The following is a 20676-nucleotide window of genomic DNA, read 5'->3' on the forward strand; positions in this document are numbered from 1 at the left end:
GACGTAATGAGACTCTGGCATGTTGACCATGACGAGACGAGACTATGGTGTGGCAGCCACAACGTGACAAAATGAGACTCTGGCATGGTGGCCTTTTACGTAACGAGACAAGACTCTGGCATCGCAGCCATGATGTGACGAGATGAGACTCTGGCATGACAGCTATGACTTGTCGAGACAAGATTCTGGCATAGCAGCCATGATGTGACGAGATAAGACTCTGGCATAACAGCCATGACTTTTCGAGACGCGATTCTGGCATGGTGGCCATGACGTGACGAGACAATGGAATAGTGGCCATTACGTGACGAAATAAGACTCTGGCGTGGCAGCCATGACATGAAGAATCTCTGGTGTGGCCACCATGACGTGACAAGACTCTGGCGTGATGGCCACGATGTGATGAGACGAGACTCTGGCATCGCGGCCAAGATGTGACGAGATGAGACTCTGGCGTAACGGACATGATGTGACGAGACTCTGGCGTGACGACCGTGATGAGACAAGATTTTAGTGTGGAAGCCATGATGTGAAGAAACTCTGGCGTGGCCACCATGACGTGACTAGACAAGACTCTGGTGTGACGGCCACGACGTGGCAAGACAAGACTTTGGCATAGCGCCCACAATATGACGAGATTAGACTCTGGCGTGGCGGCCATGATGTGATGAGACTCTGGCATGGCATTTACTATAGGAGTGTTGAGTTCTTCATCATCCACTTTAACAGTAAATGATGAACCTTTCAGCATTAGGGTAAAGTAAAGATACTGAACAAGAGTCCAGTTAGGGGTATATTGAGGCATGAAACGATATGTTCATTTAAATCACTAAACGTGAAAAATGTCTTTAAGTGCCATGTCATTAAAGTCCTCTACAAAATCCTCAATGTCACAGTCACCTTGGTGAAGGTAAAGAGTGAGGTTGCTGTTATAATTAGTTTTTGATAGACTACTTTGAATAAAATATTTGCAATGGGTTTGTAAAAGGTGTTTTTATGCATGCGTGGCCTGAGTTTTTGTTGCATTTGCACTGTTTTGACCAGCAGGCATCACCAGCGTTTGTATATTTTTTAACTCTTAATTTTTAATGAGTGCTTGATTGTCATTTGCTGCCCTGTGATGATGTGGGAGGGTCAGAGAAGAGCATGAGTATTTAAATGCCTAACTAAACTAAATAAACCACTATTTTATAGGTTCTTGTTTTCTGAGACAGGCAGGATGGATTTATCATCACAAAAATATGATCACGCTGAGTTTTGTTTTCCTGCAGTGAACAACTCTTGTCTTAAAGGCACACATCTTGTGTCCACTCAGACTGTGTTGTATCTCATATTGGTATCAGCGATGACTGTGACTATTCTAGGAAATTCTGTGGTCATCATCTCCATAGCACACTTCAAACAGCTCCAGACTCCCACTAACATCCTGGTGATGTCTCTGGCTCTCGCGGATCTTCTGCTTGGACTGGTGGTCATGCCTTTCAGTATGATCCGCTCTGTCAATGGCTGCTGGTACTATGGAGATGCCTTCTGTTTGCTTCACTCCAGTTTTGACTTATTTCTTACATCTGTGTCTATTTTTCATCTCATTTTTATTGCCATTGATCGACATCAGGCTGTGTGTTATCCTCTTCAGTACCCTACGAGAATAACCATACCTATTGCATGGGTCATGGTGCTGATAAGTTGGAGCATGGCTGCGTTATATTCATATGGATTAGTGTACTCAAAAGCTAATGTGGAAGGACTGGAGGAATTTATTGAATCCATGTACTGTATGGGAAGTTGCACTCTGCTTTTCAATGCATTGTGGTCTGTTTTGGACACGTTACTAACTTTTTTCTTGCCTTGTTCTGTCATGATTGGACTATATGCAAGAATTTTTGTAATTGCAAGAAAGCACATTAGAACAATTGGTGATGCAAATCAGCATGAAAATGAGAGCACGTTTAAGAGCTCTCGACGATCTGAGCGCAAAGCAGCAAAAACTCTTGGTGTGGTTGTGGGTGCCTTTATTATTTGCTGGCTGCCATTTTTTATTAACTCTATAATGGATCCCTACATCAACTTTTCTACCCCAGTTGCTCTTTTTGAAGCATTTGTCTGGTTAGGTTACATTAACTCAACCATAAACCCCATCATATATGGCCTGTTCTATCCATGGTTTAGAAAAACCCTTTCTCTCATTATAACAATGAGAATATTTGAACCAAACTCATCAGATATCAGTGTTTTCACTGTTTGACCTCTTTTTTCATGTCATTTTAATCTGTTGCTTTACTCTTGCACATTGTTTTACACTATCACATGCTTCCTTAATAAAATGATTTTTGCATTGTGCACATAATGAACAGTGTAAAAAATGTTGGAATATGGTTACACATTTTTCTCCATATATAAACTGCAAAACACTGCATATGGAAAAAATTGTAAATATTGTGCACTCTGGAACAGCACAGACACAAGTGGTATGATGTGATCCCCATTTAATTTGTATAAGATGAAAAGGTGATCTAAAATCATAAATATAAATAAATTGGCAAAGATAAGTCTGACTACTGGTCTGTATCACAACAAACAAAAGCAGTTCAATTGGTTAGATGAATGTGTCACAAGTGCATATAGGCCCACATGGCCACATGAAGTGAAAACATATAAACTTAACAGATAGTCTTAATTAAAAGCTTTATGTAGTCTCAAATATCATGCACTGATGAAAATGAACAGATATTCACAAAAGAGTAATTTAGTAACCAAAAGCATGTATTGTTTTTGAGAATGAAACCAAGTAGCCAAACAATTCTAATATTTAAAACTGAAGAAGACTGTGATCCTCTGCTTTCTTTTTATAGCACTGATAGCTCATATTATTATAAGTAGCTCATATCTCTTTTTATCATTATTAATATTTATTTATTTAATTTATATAATTGTATTCTGTGTTATTTTCTTGTTGCATAAAATCAAAATTAAAAAAAAGTTGTTGTTCCTGAGTTCTTTCTATTAGGAAGTAATATTCAAGAATTAAATTGCAATTACAGTATGTAACCAAGAGTACCTTAGGTAAATCCAAAATAAATCATATAGGCCTGGTTTCACAGACAGGGCTTAGATTAAGCCAGGATTAGGCTTTAGTTTAAACTTTGAACCAAGCCCAAAGTAGTTTTTATAAACATGCCTTAGAAGAAAACCTGCGGATCTTGAGAAAAAATAATGGCACTGGCATATTTTAAGATATGTCAGTACAAGTTGCTTTCAGTTAAAACAGCTCAAACATGTTTTTTAGTGTTTTTTACTAGGCTTAAAAGTATAGTTTGCCCAAAAATTCTGTCATCATTTACTCACCCACAAGTTGTTCCAAACCTTTATGAATTTCTTTCTTCTGTTGAACACAAAAGATATTTTGAAGAATATGGGTAACTAAAAGGTTGATGGAGGGGACTATGGAAGTCAATAGGGTCCATAAACTGTTTGGTTACCCATATTCTTCAAAATATCTTCTTTTGTGTTCAGCAGAAGAAAGAAATTCATACAGGTTTGGAATAACTTAAAGGGTGAGTAAATGAAGAGTAATATTCATTTTTCGGTAAATTATCCCTTTAAGCCTTATCTGTGAAAACGGCGGACATAATTTTAATTATCTTATTACTTTTTTAATCACAATGACAATAAACACTCATGACTGTAGCTAATGCTTACGTAATTCTTTGCCACTCCCATAAACGACACCTGTCATTTGACTTAAATAAGCGAACTGGCAGTGAAATCATCTTTAGGATTTTGGATCTGCAGCGATCATAAACATGGGCATTGAAGTTTAAAGCAGTGAAGAAGTTCTCCATGGAATTTCTTGAGCATCACTGCTTTCCCCTCTGGAATACAAGCTGCTCTCTTGACTTTCATTTGAATTATGTCAATGTATTGTTGTTCTTGTACATATCTGCAATCTCTGTGCTGACTGTGTGTGGAAACCTACTTGTCATCATCTCTATAACAGTTTTCAAGCAGCTTCACACACCAACCAACCTGCTCATCCTCTCACTGGCTGTATCTGACTTCTTGGTGGGAATTTGTGTGATGCCTGTTGAAAGCATTAGGAGCATTAACTCATGTTTTTATATGGAAAAATCACACTGTCGTATCTTTCATATAATTATGTCTATTCTTGGGTCTGCGTCCCTCATCAACATCATGCTTGTGGCTATTGATCGTTATTTTGCTGTATGTGATCCACTCCTGTATATGTCCAAAATTACAATGAGAAAAACACTGATCTGCATAAGTTTAGGATGGACTGCATCCATCTGTTATAATCTTGTACCAGTGAATTTGGGAAATTCAAACCTGACAGGAACAGTTGTGATCTGTCTAAGGGAATGTGCAGTGGCTGTTAGTAACGCCTGGGGTCCAGCTGACTTAATAGTGAGCTTCATTGCTCCATGTATAGTGATGTTAATTCTGTATGTAAGAATCCTCACAGTGGCCTTGAGACAAGCAAAGGCCATCTCCAACTTTACGAAGAAAAGAGTATCTCAGAAAAACCTAAAATCATTCAGGAAATCAGAGGTGAAGGCGACAAAAACATTGAGCACAATTGTCTTTGTGTATTTCATTTGCTGGGTTCCCTGGTATATAAGTATGCTTAATATGAAACAATTTCAAAAGTCATCTGTGAGCCTCTCTGCTTTAATGTGTTTATTTTACACTAATTCATGCATCAATCCCTTTATATATGCAATATCTTACCCCTGGTTCAAAAGATCAGTGAAGCTTTTGGTTAGCCTAAAAATACTGCAGACAGCAACTAACCAGCTTAACTTATTTCCTGAAGACTTTTAATATGAAAATGCATCTATGTTACAAAACTATGTTTGCATTTGGTGATATTTGTTGGCCTTTTGATTAAAAAAAAGAGGATAGTCTACCTTTATACATCATTAATTCGCTTTGTTTAGAATGACAGTTTGCTAAAAAGAAAAAGGACATTATAATTAGCAGATGTACTGTAACTGTCTTTGTGAATTTTAATGATGAATAATTATAACTCATGTGGAAATAACATAATTAACTATCAAAGTCTGCTTCATATTTGCAAAAAAATTAACACAAGTTTAAGTTATGCTTTTTTTTAACTAAGCTAAGTCCTCGGTTGTACCGGTTAGTTGTAACACCTCCGATTTCTTCAATCAGGAACAAGTTACAAATCACCTAACATGTGCTTGGTTTAGTCCTTATTCCACATGTGTAAGTCCTATGGCAGACACAGCAGATTTTAGTGGAGAAAAACTAATTTTGATGTAAGAAAGTAACTTTTTTTACTTTACTTATTTTTGTTGTTGCAATTCCTGCTTTGTAGTTAAACTCCTCAAACTTAAATTATGTATATTGTGTGTCTGTATATATATTTTTCATAAAAGTTGTTAGTGCCAATGTTTTAGCTTTTAGCTGTAAGGTGATCTAGTTCATGACTGTTAGTTGTAGATCAATGAAACATGTTACAGTCTACCCCAAGTAGTTGTTTTTAATTTCAGTATTCCTAGGTCAGCGGTGTCCAAAACCAGTCCTGGAGGACTGTCCTGCAAAGTTCATCTCCAACTTGCCTCAACACACCTGACTGGAAATTTCTAGACCTTGATTAGCTGGTTCAGGTGTGCCTAATTGGGGTTGTTGCTGAACTTTGCAGGATGGTGGCCTTCCGGGAGCAGGATTGGACACCTAAGCCTTGTAAGAGAAAGACAAACTGAGGGATGTAAAAATGAGCATTTGCTCATTTTATTCATTTTTGTTACACACATCGATTATGTTAAAAAGTCTGAGCTGAATAAAAAGCTTTCAAAACAGATTTTTTGTTGTTGTTGTTGTTATTGTTATCCTCTCTTAAGAAGACCTCAGATGACCAACACTTATGAAGAGACGGCGCCAACTCCTGCGAAGACCTCAGAGCAACATGCACATTCCAAAATTTCTATATATCCTAATTGTTGCTGTATTTAATTTTTTCCAGGAGCTCATTGCTTCAACCTTAAAATTAAAGGCTAACAGTGTTTGTAAATTAATTGCACAAATTATTACATTATTTGCTAACTGCATTCTTCTAATATTGTAATTTTGACATGCATCCTCCGTAAAGCTGCTTTGAAACGATATGTATTATGAAAAGTGCTATACAAATAAATGTGAATTGAATTGAATTTAATTGAATTATCCTTATTTCATTATGTTACATCTCACCCCAGGGTCTGTTAAAACTAACCCGGACTATGGGGTGAATTGTAACATCTCACTCCCCTTGTTTAACCACGCATTTTCTGTTTGTGCTGCAAATATAACAGCTATGTCATTTAATAACTGACAAGTGTAACTAGTTTTAATCACATTTTGAACGCACTGTTTTACAAGGAACTTCAAAACAGACAGAAATGTCAAAAATGCTGCAACCATCACCGGTCTACCTCCCTACTAGAGTACTCATGTTTCTGATCGCACGCGGAAGATTGAACTGAAATCACGTGACTCAGGCGTCAAGAAATCAGCTGAGGGCTCGGAGTTTCACTCAGGAAATCCAGGTAAACTGAACAACCAAAGTATATATCAAAGTAAAAGACGTGTCATTGTACACAGTGCAACTGTGTTGACTTAATTAAGAATGATTTTACGGGAAAAAGTCAGTGATTAAATGAACAAGCGTCGCTGATTATGAAGTTCATTGAATGTGAAACAGTTTTTGACAGCGCGTGATCTGAACATTTATTTAACACAATACGACACGTTCATATTCCTGACCATTCATAGTGTACGTTTGGTGTGTCGGTAAAGTAAAAATAAAAACCGTCTCATTTTGTAAATTAATGTGCTAGTGAGTTTGGGCGCTGTGATTTCCGCATTCTTTCGTTTTACAGGTGCAGAGGTCGCTAAACATTACTAACTAGTTAGCCTGCTAATGTATAAGCAACACTTCTAGCATTTTTCGTATCATTATCGAACTATTAGGAGGTGTTTCAGTAAAGCGAGGCACGTAGTCACACTATATAGGGCAAGTTGTCACAATTGGAGTAGCACATTATTGGCTTTACAGGGGAAGAAATCAACAGTAAAGTCATCACAAAATATAAAACGTTTGCAGCTCAAACCTTCATTATATAGTCTGAATGTATAGAAATCAGACTATATAATAAAGAGAGAATATAATAATATTTGAATGATATTGGAGGACAGAATTCACGAAACAATATTTTAAAATCAACAAATATTATTTAAAATCAACAACATACATACAGAAAGAGAGGTCTGTGAGTAAATGTGATTTAACATCTATAATCTTTCTAGGTTTGGTGACTCGTTCTTTGATCTCCATCATGTCTGGGTCAAGCGGAACTGATGCAAATTTGCTGGCACAGTCTATAAGTTCGAATATTCAGAGAATAACACTGCTGAGTGAGTCAGTTTTACTCTACCTCCTTATTTATGTGAAGTGTGGACTGTGTGAAACACTGATTTGGGCAGATACATAACCATCCATTTTGTCCTGAAAACAAACTGGAAGGTTGCTGGTGTTCAGTCTTTCTTAAACTATGTCTAGACTAGTCTTTACTTGTGTCTTTAACCCTGCCAGAATGTTTAGTTGTCCTGCTGTCACAATTTCAGTTCCTTATGCAGTTAGCATGCATTGCACATAAATGTCCTTCATATTTACATAATTGCAATTTAATGAGAAAAATCAAACCACAACATGTAAAATCAAGTATAAAAGGAATCGATAAAAAATGGATGCTTATGAAAAACCATAATGTACACTTTTACATAACCCCATAGCACGAGAGGTGTGCTTAGTCGTTATCTAGTTTGTTTAGGTCTTGCCTTTGTTTTTACCAGCTAATGAAATCCAGCAGATGATGAGACATTTTGGAACAGCACAAGACACGACTGTCCTGCGACAAACATTGTGAGTCGAATACAAGCGGCTAGTTAATTTCCCTTTAATTTATCACACATAAAATAAATAAATAAACAGTTAAATATGTAAATGCAAATATATTTGTTTGTATTTGTCAAAACACACAGACAGGAGAAACAGCAGAATGTCAATCATCTTGCTAAAGTGACAGATAAATACATGAAAGATTTCAGCTCTTTACCTGTGACCACAGAACAGGTACAGAAATCATACTGTCCCACCATATTACCTCATATTTCACCACATATACATACAATAATTCCCATGAAAGCACTTAAATAGACTTAAACTAGTATGAATTTGTATATGGTGGAACATTCACCGTCCAGAACTTTGATTTAGAAGTAAAGAAATACTAATATTTAGTGTTGGGATAGGGCTTAAACGCTGACATTTGACATTGTTTAACTTATAGGGACAGTGCACCCGAAGTATGAAAATTCTGTCATCATTTACTCACCCTCATGTCATTATTTATTCTGTGGAACACAAAGGAAGATATTTTGAAGAATGTTTATAACTAAATTGTTTTGGTTACAATTGACAATTTTCATTTTCGGCTGAACTATCCCTTTCACAGTATTGTTCAAATGTGACATTCTTCTGTTCTCACGCAGCGGCAAAGAAAAATCCAGCGAGAACGTCTGATCAGTGAATTCTCCAATGCACTGGGCGTTTTCCAGAAAATTCAGCGAGAGGTACAAAAGAAAGAGAAGGAGTATGTGGCACGTGTCCGTGCGAGCTCAAGAATTTCAGTAAGTTTCATCTGGTACAATAGTAGTGAAAGAATTTCATTGCTATATTATCTACCCAACTGAAGGTTAACTCCAAAGTTTTTTCTGAGTAATAAATGGTGGCATATTGGCAGCATGTTATGGTTTTCTTACAATTCTGTTTCTGTCCACAGGCTGGTGATCCAGATGATAGCACTGGAGGATTTTTGGCACCCTTTCAAAGGTTAGACACTTTAAGATGCCACGTAGACGATGCTAAACACAGGTGTAAACGGGGTCTAAAACTTTTTGAGCTTGTCCACTTTTGACCCCTACTGAGGTAGTCAAAAACGCATTCAGCCAGATTGCTTTCATAGTGTAGATGCTCATGTAGTTGAATGTGTTCAAACAGATACACAAGACCACCCACTTTCCACCTACTGACCTAATGCATAAACATTATGGGAAGTTGCGCTAGCCAGACGGGATTTAAAATTTGTCGGCTGAAAACCTAAGTTTGGTTTGAAGGCAAAAAATGTAGGAAGCACAATGTTCTCTCACCATTCCTGATTTTTAACACACACTCATCACAGTGTTCGGCATGGTTTTGCCGCTATCAGAGCAGAAACGAAAGCTTCTCATTCATGAAACACGAGCAGAACAAATTTTTGTGTAAATCGTGTGTAAAGTGGTTCTGGTGTAAATTTTCTGATTCATTAAAATGTTCGTATTTTCCAAATGTTAGTTGGTACGAAAGAAATCTACACCTGCTCCCAGCCACACGTAAGTAGTGCGTTTAACATCCGAACGCTTTGCTCATTAATAAGGCTGCATTTTAATTCACCTTAATAAGGTACATTACACAGCATTTTGAAAAAATATTATATATAGTAATTACGTACGTTGTTTCTTTTTACTTTTATTGTGAGAGCCAGTAATAGCATCTGCAAACGGAGCACTTTAATCAAATAATTAATTGATTTCAATAGGGCTGGGCAAACTAATGGCCCCAAATGGCCAAAATCCTTCGTTTGGTGTCAGGCCCTGCGTCCCAATGTCCATACTATCTATCCTTAATATTAAGTGAGATTAAAATAAGTGTGTCCCAAAGCATAGTATGTTGAAAAGAGTATGCCAAAAGTCCCCGGATGGTCTACTATTTCCGATAGATTTTTGAAGTGTGGATCCGTGCACACCATAAATATTGTTCCACAACCCATTGCGCGTTGGACGCGGATTCAGTTCAGAACTACAAACACGAGTAAAAAGTGTTAAAAGACTACAAATCATGGCGGATATGCGTGATCGAAGCTGAGAGGTTTGAGTGACTAATAATCAGTTTAACCTCATAGAAAATATCTACTTAATTTTATTCATGTTATTTTTCATTTGCAAATACCAATGTAGACTTTTATAAATATCCGAATGGCCATTAACTTTAAAATGCACCATTATGCATTAATATGAGGAGAGTTCTCAACGGCAGATCAACGTGCTGCATTTCACTTCACTTTTTAAATTGGCTAAATGAAATGTGGAGGATGTAAGATGATGGACAGGCCGGTTTACAGTGACAGGATGCGACAGAGAGAAAAGACACAACTGTATGACGGATTTAATGGGCGGGATTTATGGTAATTAAGAATGAACGTGCAGGCGCGTCCCATTTATGACTGATTGGAATTCATTAACACACACGCACATTTCACCATCACTTCTGATGTTTACGAAGTATTTGTGAATCAGGAGAAGAGTTTTCGGGAAGGTCTCTTTACGCGCAAATCACTCACATATTTACTTGTATATTTACGAATGTTTCATGAATGAGACCCAGTGTGTTTTCCTGTCGTATCTGGTCGCGTTCATATGGAAATTGAGTGAGCTTATTTCATCCATTAAATCAAAAGATATGAAAAAGCCCCTACATATATCCGCCCATAGACCCTTCCCTTGACGAAATCAGGACAGAAGTGGTTGAAAGGGGACAAAAGAGACGGATTAAAACACTAGGTGTAAACGGGAATGTGTCTCCCTCATCCACTTGTGATCCGATTGACCAAAACACATCTTAATACCAGGTGTAAACAGGGCCAAAGAATATCTCTGCTGACCTGTCACATTTATGCATAAAAAATAAATACAAGTGTTTTCAACTGTCTGCTTCTTGATCTGTCTGTGTGTTTTTAGTGATACTCAGGCTCAAACTCAAAGATATGAGGAGAACATCACAGAAGAAGATCTGCAGCTCATTCAGGAGAGAGAATCAGCAATCAGACAGCTGGAGGTGAGACTCATTTAAAGCCTGAGACAACAAAGACGAACTAATCTTACAAGTTACAAGCATTGTGCTAATGTAATGCTTTATTTGTGTGTGAAAAGATTAGGCCTTTGTAAATAACACTCTCTTGTTTTTCAGTCGGACATCACAGGCATTAACGAAATCTTCAGAGATCTGGGCATGATGGTGCATGAACAGGGAGACATGATTGGTAAGATCTCATAGAGATTTAACTAGATTTTTACACTTTCGAAATTAAGTGGCAATGCACATGATGTTATACGATGGATATACGAGAAGGTTGCCAGGGCGTTGCTAACTAGCCCAAGCCAAAATAGTTCACCCCCAAATCTGTTTTAAGCCTATATTGCTTTTTCGAAATAGTGAGCTCAAATAAACTGCTTCAAAAGTTTGCTGTTGGAAACTCAAGTTAGGAAGACAGCATTCATATGACTAAACATGACTGATGTCTAACCAACTTGGCTCACACCAAATGCTCTTAAAAGAAATGTTTCCTTTAATTGTTGAAAAGTAAACAGTCCTGTGAGTAATGAGCCACAATCTTGTGGACAGTAAATAAATCTCTGTTTCAGTCAGGGTTAGTATTATTTCCCAGATCTCTACAGCATCTGTCTATTAACAGGATACTGAAATTGTAATTTATATATATATATATATATATATATATATATATATATATATATATATATATATATATATATATATATATGTATGTATATGTATATGTGTGTGTGTGTAAAAGCATAATAATTATATTAAAAATATTTATACATTTAAAATAAAATATTATCTGTGGTGTTTTGTTTAGACTTGGCTCTGAGGGAGTGTGTGTTTAGTGATGAAACTCGTATCAGGAAAGAGCAATTAAAGGTGTTAAAAGGAAAAGCAGATGCTGATAATGAAGACCTGCGAGGCTTCACACACACCAGCTCACTGGGACTGTTTGTTCAAGCACTACTTTTAATGATAAGAACTTCTAATGATAAGACATGAGCTGTTAGCAAGCACCTATTGGTGTGATATTTCATCAAATTTACAACAGTTTGCATCATTGTTTGTGCTGCCCACCAAAACTTTGAGATGCATACCTGAATGGATGATGAAATATTGCTCACTAAGGGATTTTGAATGAAGTTCTGAGGATCTGAAGGACTGTGCATTATCCATATGCAACATTTTTGTTTTAAACAGAATAATAGTTTTGTGATGCAAATAACGGAGTAAGAATATTTGATAAGTTCCCTGTGCAAAACTGCAGGAAAAAAAATCATTTTGTGTTTATCTCTGAATTTTTTTTTATCTCCATCCTGTTTTACAGACAGTATAGAGGCCAATGTATCAAACGCAGAGGTCTATGTGGAGTCGGCCACACAACAGCTGAATAGTGCAGCAGGTTACCAGGTACATCATGTACTCACCCTCTCGCTATTTCAAACCCGTATCACTTTATTTCTAATGTGGAACACAAAACGACAAATTTTGTTAAATGAAAGTAGCTGGATGCTATCAAGCTCCAAAAAGAACAAAAAAGCACCATGAAAATTCCAATTCTTCACAACAGCTTTTAATTCATACAATAACTTTGTGTGAGAAACAGATGCAAATTTAAGTTGTAACTTGAAAGCTTGTACTTGTATGGCCTACGTTTATGCTACTTTTATGCTATTTTTACTGTATTATATTGAAGCTCAGGTAAATTGCATTAATGCATTCATTTTTATTTTTTATTAAATTACTGTTTTATTTAAAAAAAAAAAAAATTGCTAAATTAGTTACACATACTGTTTTACTAAAATGCAAATTGACAATTATTATTATTATTTCTTCTGCTCCCTGTAGACGTCATTCCGCAAGAAGATTTTCATCCTTATCATTGTTCTCGTTGTGGTGGCTGTTGTTATTGGTTTGATTGTCTACGCTTCTGTGAAAAAATGAGTGTTTGTCAACTCTATCTGAAGGCCCAATGTTTGCACTGGCATGTTTTTAATGAGTTACGGAGGTTTGTCACCAAGTGAAGCTGCTTTGACTTTTTAACTGCAGTTAAGATATTGTCATTAATGGAATCTTTAATAACAGTTCAACTCTATAAAGGGCACCTTTGGTGTGCTATCAATTACAACAGAATTTATTTCAACTCAAGTTTTTAAAGCATTGTGTTACACATTCCACAGAGACTGTATATAGAGTTTAACTTGTGTTTGACCTAAAAAATGATTTTAATATTGCTACTGTTAACCAATTATCATGCCACTCTGTGCATCTTCCACCCATCTGATTTGTTGTAGAAGCAAGCATTCCTTATAGTAAAATGCCCTAAATATGAGATTTCAATGGCTGAAAATATCAGTCAGTATAAAGCTGCTGCTTTAAAGAAGTACAGTATAAGAGCACTATACTTTAAACTGCTCTCAAACACTTTATTTGAAGAAAGACTCTGAGAATACACTGCAGGTCAAAACATTAGACACTAGAATGCATTTCTCATAATCCATAGTGAGCAAATCTGGAATGCAGACAAAAAAGGAGTGTAAGAAATTTTTCTTTTGTTGAACATTATGATCACTACATAATTTTTTTTTTTTTTCAAAGTTATTATAATGACTTTACTGTTAATCTAAAATGTATAAAATAGTCATAAAGACTGAGTAGATGTGCCTAAACTTTTGACTGGTAAGGTCAGATTCACTCAGGTCCAAAAACTACAGTAAAATTAAAATTATTAAAAAGATAATTGCGACTTTTTGTCTCACAATTCTGACTTTTTCTCACAACTGCGAGTTATAAAGTCATAATTGGGGGATATAAAGTTCAATTCTGAGGGAAAAATGTCCGCTCACAATTCTGACATTGTGTGACAATTGTGAGTTTATATCATGCAATTCTGAAAAAAAGTCGCAATTACCTTCTTTATTTTTATTCAGTGGTGGAAACAAGCTTTCATAGTTTTATTGTCATCTCAGTTTTTCCAACAAAACTATTACCTTTAAAGTGTAAATTTAGTCGGGTGAACCAGTTATTCAAAGGCCCTTCATTCCTGAATGAATCAGCCATTTTAATTAATCGAATTTATGAATGACTCAATGACTTACTCATTTAGAAGTTTACTGCCAACTACTGGCAGTTTTAGTTTCAATTTCATATTTTGGGGATAGTTTGCACAAAATGTGAAAATTCTTTTTATTTACATTTACCCATCCTCATGTCGTTTCAAACATGGACTTTCTTTCTTTTGCGGAACTTAAGAGAAGATCTTTTGAAGAATGTTGGTAACCAAACTGTTTTGGTCTGTAAATATATCTAAATACCAATTCAGATGCAGCTTCTGAAAAAAAAAAAAAAAAAAAAATCATGGCCGTTGTAGCCTAAACCTTTATGTGTAATAAATTCTATGTTGAATCAAATCAAATATTCCTTTCCAAAGCTATTTTTGTAAAGCTACTGCTGATTATATTTAGATGAATTCTTAATACATGTCATGTTTCCCAATTAATTTTAATCTAATTAATCATGAGCCATGTCTAGTCTCACTGTGCCAAAATGTCTTTGTAAAATTATCCTAAAATAAATGCTGCAATGATTTTACAACTTCAACAAACCAGCAATGTCACTACAATATTCATCTGTCTCTATGATATTGTATTATACAACTGTTATATAACCTAAAAAGAGTCCTGAGTGTTGAACAGGTAGTCACTAGAGGGAGCTAAATCAGGTGTACCCAGTTGACTCATTGTGACAGGAAATATCCACTAGATGGGGACATTATCAAATGTGGAGTTGCATATTCAGCTCAGCTCTAATGACAGACGGTTCACCTTTGACCTGCTCATACACAGGGTTGCTTTCCATAACCTGCTAAAATGAGTAACAAATGCAAAATGTTTGCTAGAGCTGCCTAATTAACTTATTGTGTATGCAATAACTGTCATTTGTTATATTTAAAAAGTTATATTGAAATCATGTAACTAATGTAGAAACAGCAGCATTTCAGCTTTTGGGAAAAGGTTGAGGGGATAAATGAAGACAAAGTTTATCCAGTTGTGTTTGTTTATTTCTTTTAATTCTAAAATGACAGTGAAACTCAATTTGGGACCTGATTAAATTGAGCTATTGCAAAGATTAATATTCAAAAAGAGACAACACATTTCCATAGCATTAATAAACTTAATACACAATTGTATGTTTGTGCCACTTTCATGTCTTTTGTATCACTGGTCTCTTTCTTCTCAAATTCTTCTCAAACTGCTTTGGATAAAAATGCCAGATTAAGTAAATATATATATTTTTTTTACCTAAATTTGACTGATCAGATTGAGAAACTGTGGAAACTACATAAAAAAAAGTTTCGGAAAGTATTTTTTCATTTAAAAGTGGGAAACACGTGTGCAAGGAGTTTGAAATTTAGGATATAATGATGAAATAATGAAAAAAAGTAATAGTGAATATGAGCAATGATGAACTCCCAGCAGAAGTCGAGGGGAGGGGAGGGGACGTTTATGTGTATAAAAATCAGCTAAACATGTTTGCCAAAGTTGGTGTCATCCACCTGACTGGGAACAATGCAAACCCTTTACACTGAGGCTCGAATGAGACTGGACTCACTCTGCTGGAAATACCATTATTAGATTATTATTGTATTTTTTTTTTATTTTTTTTTTTCATACAATACAAGACTTGATATCTCTCCAAAGTACTTCATATTATCATGAATCTCACAGCAATGAACCTTTCTGATGGCTGTCAGGAATATTTCTGTCCAGAGAGATCTGTTTCTTTATCTGTCTATGTGATTCTGTATGTGGCCGCAGCAGCTGTGGCTCTTCTGACCGTGTGTGGAAACCTGCTGGTCATCATCTCTGTTAGTCACTTCAAGCAGCTCCACACACCTGCTAACATCCTCATCCTCTCTTTGGCTGTTACTGATCTGCTGGTTGGAGTTTTTGTGATGCCACTTCATCTATCTTGGCTCATTGAGTCTTGTTGGATTTCTGGACCACTGATGTGCTCGGTTTTCAATTTTGTGACTTTTCAAGCAACAAGCGTGTCTGTTCACACTGTGACTCTAATCGCAGTTGATCGGTTTTTGGCTTTACGTTTACCTTTCGTTTACTCTGAGAAAATCTCACCCACTGTGATCTGCATTGCCACTTTATTTAACTGGCTGTTTTCACTCCTTTATAATTTCACTCTTCTCTTCATTAATGGAAACTTCACTGATATCATGTGTCCAGGAGAATGTCTTTATATTGTAGATGAGGTTTCATCCCTCATTGATCTCCTGGTTGTGTTTCTTATGCCATGTACACTCATCATAATATTATACACTCATGTTTTTGTCATTGCTAAGAAACATGCGACTGCTATAAGAGCCCTTCAGGTTCACAACAGCACATCTAAAGGCAGAGTCAGTGACAAATCAGAGCGAAAAGCTGCATTAGCTCTTGGGATTCTGGTCTTTGTGTTTCTTTTGTGTTTACTGCCATATTATATTTTTTCTTTAACAAATTTCTTAAGAGATGATTCATTTTCTAATGTTATCAACAGTGTTTTGATTCTCTTTTACCTTAATTCCTCTATCAATCCCCTTATTTACGCTATGTTATACCCATGGTTTAAGAAAAGTTTAAAAATAATTCTAACTCTTAAAGTATTCAACACAGACTCCTCTCTGATGAATGTGCTCTCTTTAATCTCTTAATATGGAATAATGTCAAACAAATGTCTTTCCTTTTTTGCTTTTTAATTGTTTTAGTTTTTCCTGATGTTCTTTTTCATCATTATTGTTAAAATATGATTATTTGTATATTTTGATGAATAAAACCAGGCATGTAATACAAGAAGCATGAGTTTATTATCTGCACAAAGTTTACTATCTGCACCAACGCTGATTATACATGCAGAATTGGCCTAAAAAACCCAGACAGCGTCCAACTAGAGCAAACGGTGCAGAACACACTGGGAAAACTTAGTCGGCCGATGCTTAAAAACGGTCCAACGTTGCCCAATGGCTGATCATCGGCTTGGTGTGTCCGGGGCTTTAGGCTGTCGTCCTCATAATGGAACATGTCAGATAAGACATCTATAGGTCATACTGTAGGTTTGGCTTTTTACAAAAAGCAGACTATACAAACTATACAAATGCAAAGTTATATGCACATACAAAAATGTATAATTCTGCAATCTCAATGTCTCTCACCTCAAGGCTGAAACAGTCAAACATTTCCATTGTCGATAAGTTGTTCTTGTTTAAATAGAGTGTTTATAGAGTGTTTTGCCTATAGTGAATAAAAACTTCCTCACAAGAGTTTTACGAATGTATGTAAAATTAATTCTTCTACAGCATTTATTTGTTTTGTACAGTATAAGAATGCATACATTTTAATGTGTAGGCCAATTTAAATGACACTTCATTTCAATAATGTTAAAAGTACAAAACGAAAATTCTGTCATTAATTACTCACCCTCATGTTATTCCACACCCCTACGACCTTCGTTTATCTTCAGAACACAAATTAAAATATTTTTCATGAAATCCGATGGTTCAGTGAGGCCTGCATTGACAGCAAGATAATTAACACTTTCAGATGCCCAGAAAGCTACTAAAGACATATTTAAAACAGTTCATGTGACTACAGTGGTTCAACCTTAATGTTATGAAGCGACAAGAATACTTTTTGTGCGCCAAAATAATGACTTTATTCAACAATATCTAGTGATGGACGATTTCAAAACACTGCTTCATGAAGCTTCGAAGATTTATGAATCTTTTGTTTCGAATCAGTAGTTCGGAGCGTGTGTCAAACTGTCAAATGATAAATTTTTTTTTTGGCAAACAGCATACTGTACATTGCAAATATTTAATTAAATACTTTTTTTTGAGTTGGCATATGTGTCATATAAGCACACTTAGGTTTCTACTGTATATGAGACTCTTCAGCTTTTTTCTTCTAGATGAACAGGATCAGTGGATCTCCCAACTGTATGTTCTTCTCCCCTTGATGCTGCTGGTTCTGGAAAGAGTCAACATGTCAAGTGTATAAAAGGCAGTGTTGGTTGTAGCACATCTTTATTGTGGAGCCTCAAGGAGTGACTTTTTTTTAAGTTCAGAGCTGTTTCATTTAAATCCATGAATCCTTGTGTGAGAGAAGTCATAGAGAATGATACTCTGTTTGGATGTTTCTTCCAAGTAAGGATACTTCATGATGCATCTTAAGGCAATGAACCTTTCTGATGGCTGTCAGGAATATTTCTGTGCAGAGAGATCTGTTTCTTTATCTGTCTATGTGATTCTGTATGTGGCAGCAGCAGCTGTGGCTCCTCTGACCGTGTGTGGAAACCTGCTGGTCATCATCTCTGTTAGTCACTTCAAGCAGCTCCACACACCTGCTAACATCCTCATCCTCTCTTTGGCTGGGTCTGATCTGCTGGTCGGAGTTTTTGTGATGCCATTTCATTTGCCTTGGCTCATCGAGTCTGACATGTTCGAGAATGACGTTTTTGTCATTGTTAAGAAACATGTGACTGCTATAAGGGCCCTTCAGGTTCACAACAGCACCTCTAAAAACAGAGTCAGTGACAAATCAGAGCGAAAAGCTGCAATTTTGCTGGGGATTCTGGTCTTTGTGTTTCTTCTGTGTTTACTGCCATATTATATTTGTTCTTTAGTGATTCCAAACAGTAATCCTTACTATTTTTTTGTCAGAGATGTTTCAATATTTTTCCTTCTGAACTCTACCATTAATCCCATCATTTATGCCCTATTCTTTCCCTGGTTTCGGAAAAGCATAAAATTAATTTTCACATTTAAAGTGTTTAATAAAGACTCCTCCCTGATGAATGTGATGTAAGAGATTGAATGTAAGACAGAATGTTTCTTCTCTGTTTTTATTATGTTTTTCATATTATACTTTAGGTCAATGTATTTTTCTACATTTTGTCATATTAAACATGGGCCTGGACTATAAAACATCAAATTAATATTTCTTCAGTTATTGCAGAGATACAGATCATGTAACATACATGAATTTTTTTGAGTCCAATAGCAGAGTACTAAAATATTGAGATATTATACTGGTATAGAAACAGTTTGATGGGGATCTGTGCTACTGGCTGTCATGTCAATGAGGCCTTCACAGGGGATGGTCTAGTTGACACAATCTCTGCTGACACTTCAGGGATGCGTTCTGGTCATGTCTAGGCGCAGGTCCTCCATCTGATCTGGATACGGCCCCGGTCCGACTGACTATAATAGACAGGATAAACAGAGAGATTAATATTTGCATAGATGTAGGGTGACCACCATCAAACAAACCAAATGTGGGACGATTACCAAGTTTGTGTGGGACATGTTACCAACACTGAAAAACATCCTGAAGCTGTTATATAAAGTCTATCTAACTTAATAAAAACATTTTTCATCTGCCTTTCAGCTGATAAAAATACTTTGTTCTTTAGTCCCTTCCAGAAAACACCATTACATCACAATGTAACATAACATGTCTTTATTTTACATGTAATTTAAATTCAACATCACTGAGCCCAAAGGCAGCAGGCATCATGTAGATAACTATTTTTGAATGAGATTTCTGAAATGGAAACTAGGAACATTTCCTATTTGAGTGGTCAAAATATCACCAAGATCTCATTTGTTATTATCTATTTATTAAAAAACAGTTGAATGTTTTTGCTTTAATTGTTGTGGGTTTCTTATAGGCTATTATTACATTAATAATTATGATTTAGTTTTATTATTAGAATTTTTGCTTTGGTTTAAATACAATTCACCAACAAAACTTTTACACGATTAATAGTGACCACTGTAAAAGCAGTTCAAAACTATATGCCTGTTATAACATAAGTGTGACTTTACAAAAGCACATTACATTACAAAAATAAAACAACATAAATATGAGCAGATAAATATAAAACCGCATTTAACAAATATTTTTTAACATTATTGAATTTAATATTTTAATTTTCACAAGCTGTTTTTAGCAGAAATTTCAACTGTTTCAACTATTATTTTGCATTTTAGACTCATTTTAAGCACAAAGTACGTGTATTATTTTTTTAAATTATTATTATTTATTCATATCTGAGTGTACTTTCACCGTGTAGTTAAGACGTGTGTGTGGAAATTGCTGCGTTGTGGCTTTTGTGGACATTTTAAATTGTGCAAAACAATCCGGCACCCTGTTGAGGCCCTGTTATAAAACATACAAACAGTATTACTTTCATTTAACATGAATAGTTAATATGTTACTAATGTCAAGAATTCAAGTGAGCACAACTAAGAAAAAAGCACCTGGGACACCATGGTGGAGCCCAGATCTAGGTTGTAAAACCTGACATATGTGTATGAGAGGACCAGCCCGCCGCATTACATACATCTTGAAAAGAAGCCCCTGATAATAAGGCATTAGAAACCGCCATACTCCTTGTTAAGTGGGCCCGGACAGTTAAAGGTGAAGGCTGGCAAAGGCAATCCATATGCAAGAGAGACAGCCTCGACTACCTGTAACAGGTATACAAAGTATACTAGTAAATATTGTTATAATTCACACAAAATTGTTCTTTTTATATGTTTTATCATACCTGATCTAAAGGTGCGCTTCTCCTTTAAGTGTTGCGTGGTCACAGTATGACCTAATTTCCTGTCCTGTCTCCTCCTCTTCCCTTTTGAACTGTGATTCAGTGGAAGAGGTAGGTTT

General features: G+C 35.9%; 5 protein-coding genes across 5 annotated transcripts; all 5 read left to right on the top strand.

The window, feature by feature from the left end:
- The first annotated feature begins 1219 nt into the window (after positions 1-1219).
- On the top strand, positions 1220-2245 carry LOC137018581 (trace amine-associated receptor 13c). Its single transcript, XM_067383252.1, has one exon. It carries the CDS (start codon positions 1220-1222, stop codon positions 2243-2245), a length of 1026 nt encoding a protein of 341 aa, XP_067239353.1.
- Positions 2246-3840: 1595 nt separating this feature from the next.
- Positions 3841-4839, top strand: LOC137018964 (trace amine-associated receptor 13c-like). Its single transcript, XM_067383840.1, has one exon. The coding sequence runs from the start codon at positions 3841-3843 to the stop codon at positions 4837-4839; it is 999 nt and encodes a 332-aa protein (XP_067239941.1).
- Positions 4840-6470: 1631 nt separating this feature from the next.
- stx7l (syntaxin 7-like) lies at positions 6471-14999 on the top strand. Its single transcript, XM_067384364.1, has 10 exons — positions 6471-6566; positions 7327-7434; positions 7873-7942; positions 8062-8152; positions 8572-8709; positions 8862-8911; positions 10855-10951; positions 11084-11156; positions 12285-12367; positions 12806-14999. Exons 2-10 carry the CDS (start codon positions 7356-7358, stop codon positions 12899-12901), a joined length of 777 nt encoding a protein of 258 aa, XP_067240465.1. The 5' UTR covers positions 6471-6566; positions 7327-7355; the 3' UTR covers positions 12902-14999.
- A 133-nt stretch (positions 15000-15132) lies between these two features.
- LOC137019185 (trace amine-associated receptor 13c-like) lies at positions 15133-16782 on the top strand. The gene has a single exon (XM_067384363.1). The coding sequence runs from the start codon at positions 15672-15674 to the stop codon at positions 16662-16664; it is 993 nt and encodes a 330-aa protein (XP_067240464.1). The 5' UTR covers positions 15133-15671; the 3' UTR covers positions 16665-16782.
- A 1386-nt stretch (positions 16783-18168) lies between these two features.
- On the top strand, positions 18169-18813 carry LOC137018582 (trace amine-associated receptor 13c-like). The gene has a single exon (XM_067383253.1). The coding sequence runs from the start codon at positions 18169-18171 to the stop codon at positions 18811-18813; it is 645 nt and encodes a 214-aa protein (XP_067239354.1).
- Positions 18814-20676: the final 1863 nt, after the last annotated feature.

Source organism: Chanodichthys erythropterus, chromosome 4 (genome assembly GCF_024489055.1).
Source record: "Chanodichthys erythropterus isolate Z2021 chromosome 4, ASM2448905v1, whole genome shotgun sequence".
NCBI lineage: Eukaryota > Metazoa > Chordata > Actinopteri > Cypriniformes > Xenocyprididae > Chanodichthys > Chanodichthys erythropterus.

Coding starts and splice junctions, on each gene's coding strand:
- LOC137018581 (XM_067383252.1), top strand. CDS start 1,220: ATGGATTTATCATCACAAAAATATGATCACGCTGAGTTTTGTTTTCCT.
- LOC137019185 (XM_067384363.1), top strand. CDS start 15,672: ATGAATCTCACAGCAATGAACCTTTCTGATGGCTGTCAGGAATATTTC.
- LOC137018582 (XM_067383253.1), top strand. CDS start 18,169: ATGCATCTTAAGGCAATGAACCTTTCTGATGGCTGTCAGGAATATTTC.
- LOC137018964 (XM_067383840.1), top strand. CDS start 3,841: ATGGAATTTCTTGAGCATCACTGCTTTCCCCTCTGGAATACAAGCTGC.
- stx7l (XM_067384364.1), top strand. CDS start 7,356: ATGTCTGGGTCAAGCGGAACTGATGCAAATTTGCTGGCACAGTCTATA. Junction 8,153..8,571: donor TACCTGTGACCACAGAACAG/GTACAGAAATCA, acceptor GTTCTCACGCAG/CGGCAAAGAAAAATCCAGCG. Junction 12,368..12,805: donor ATAGTGCAGCAGGTTACCAG/GTACATCATGTA, acceptor TGCTCCCTGTAG/ACGTCATTCCGCAAGAAGAT.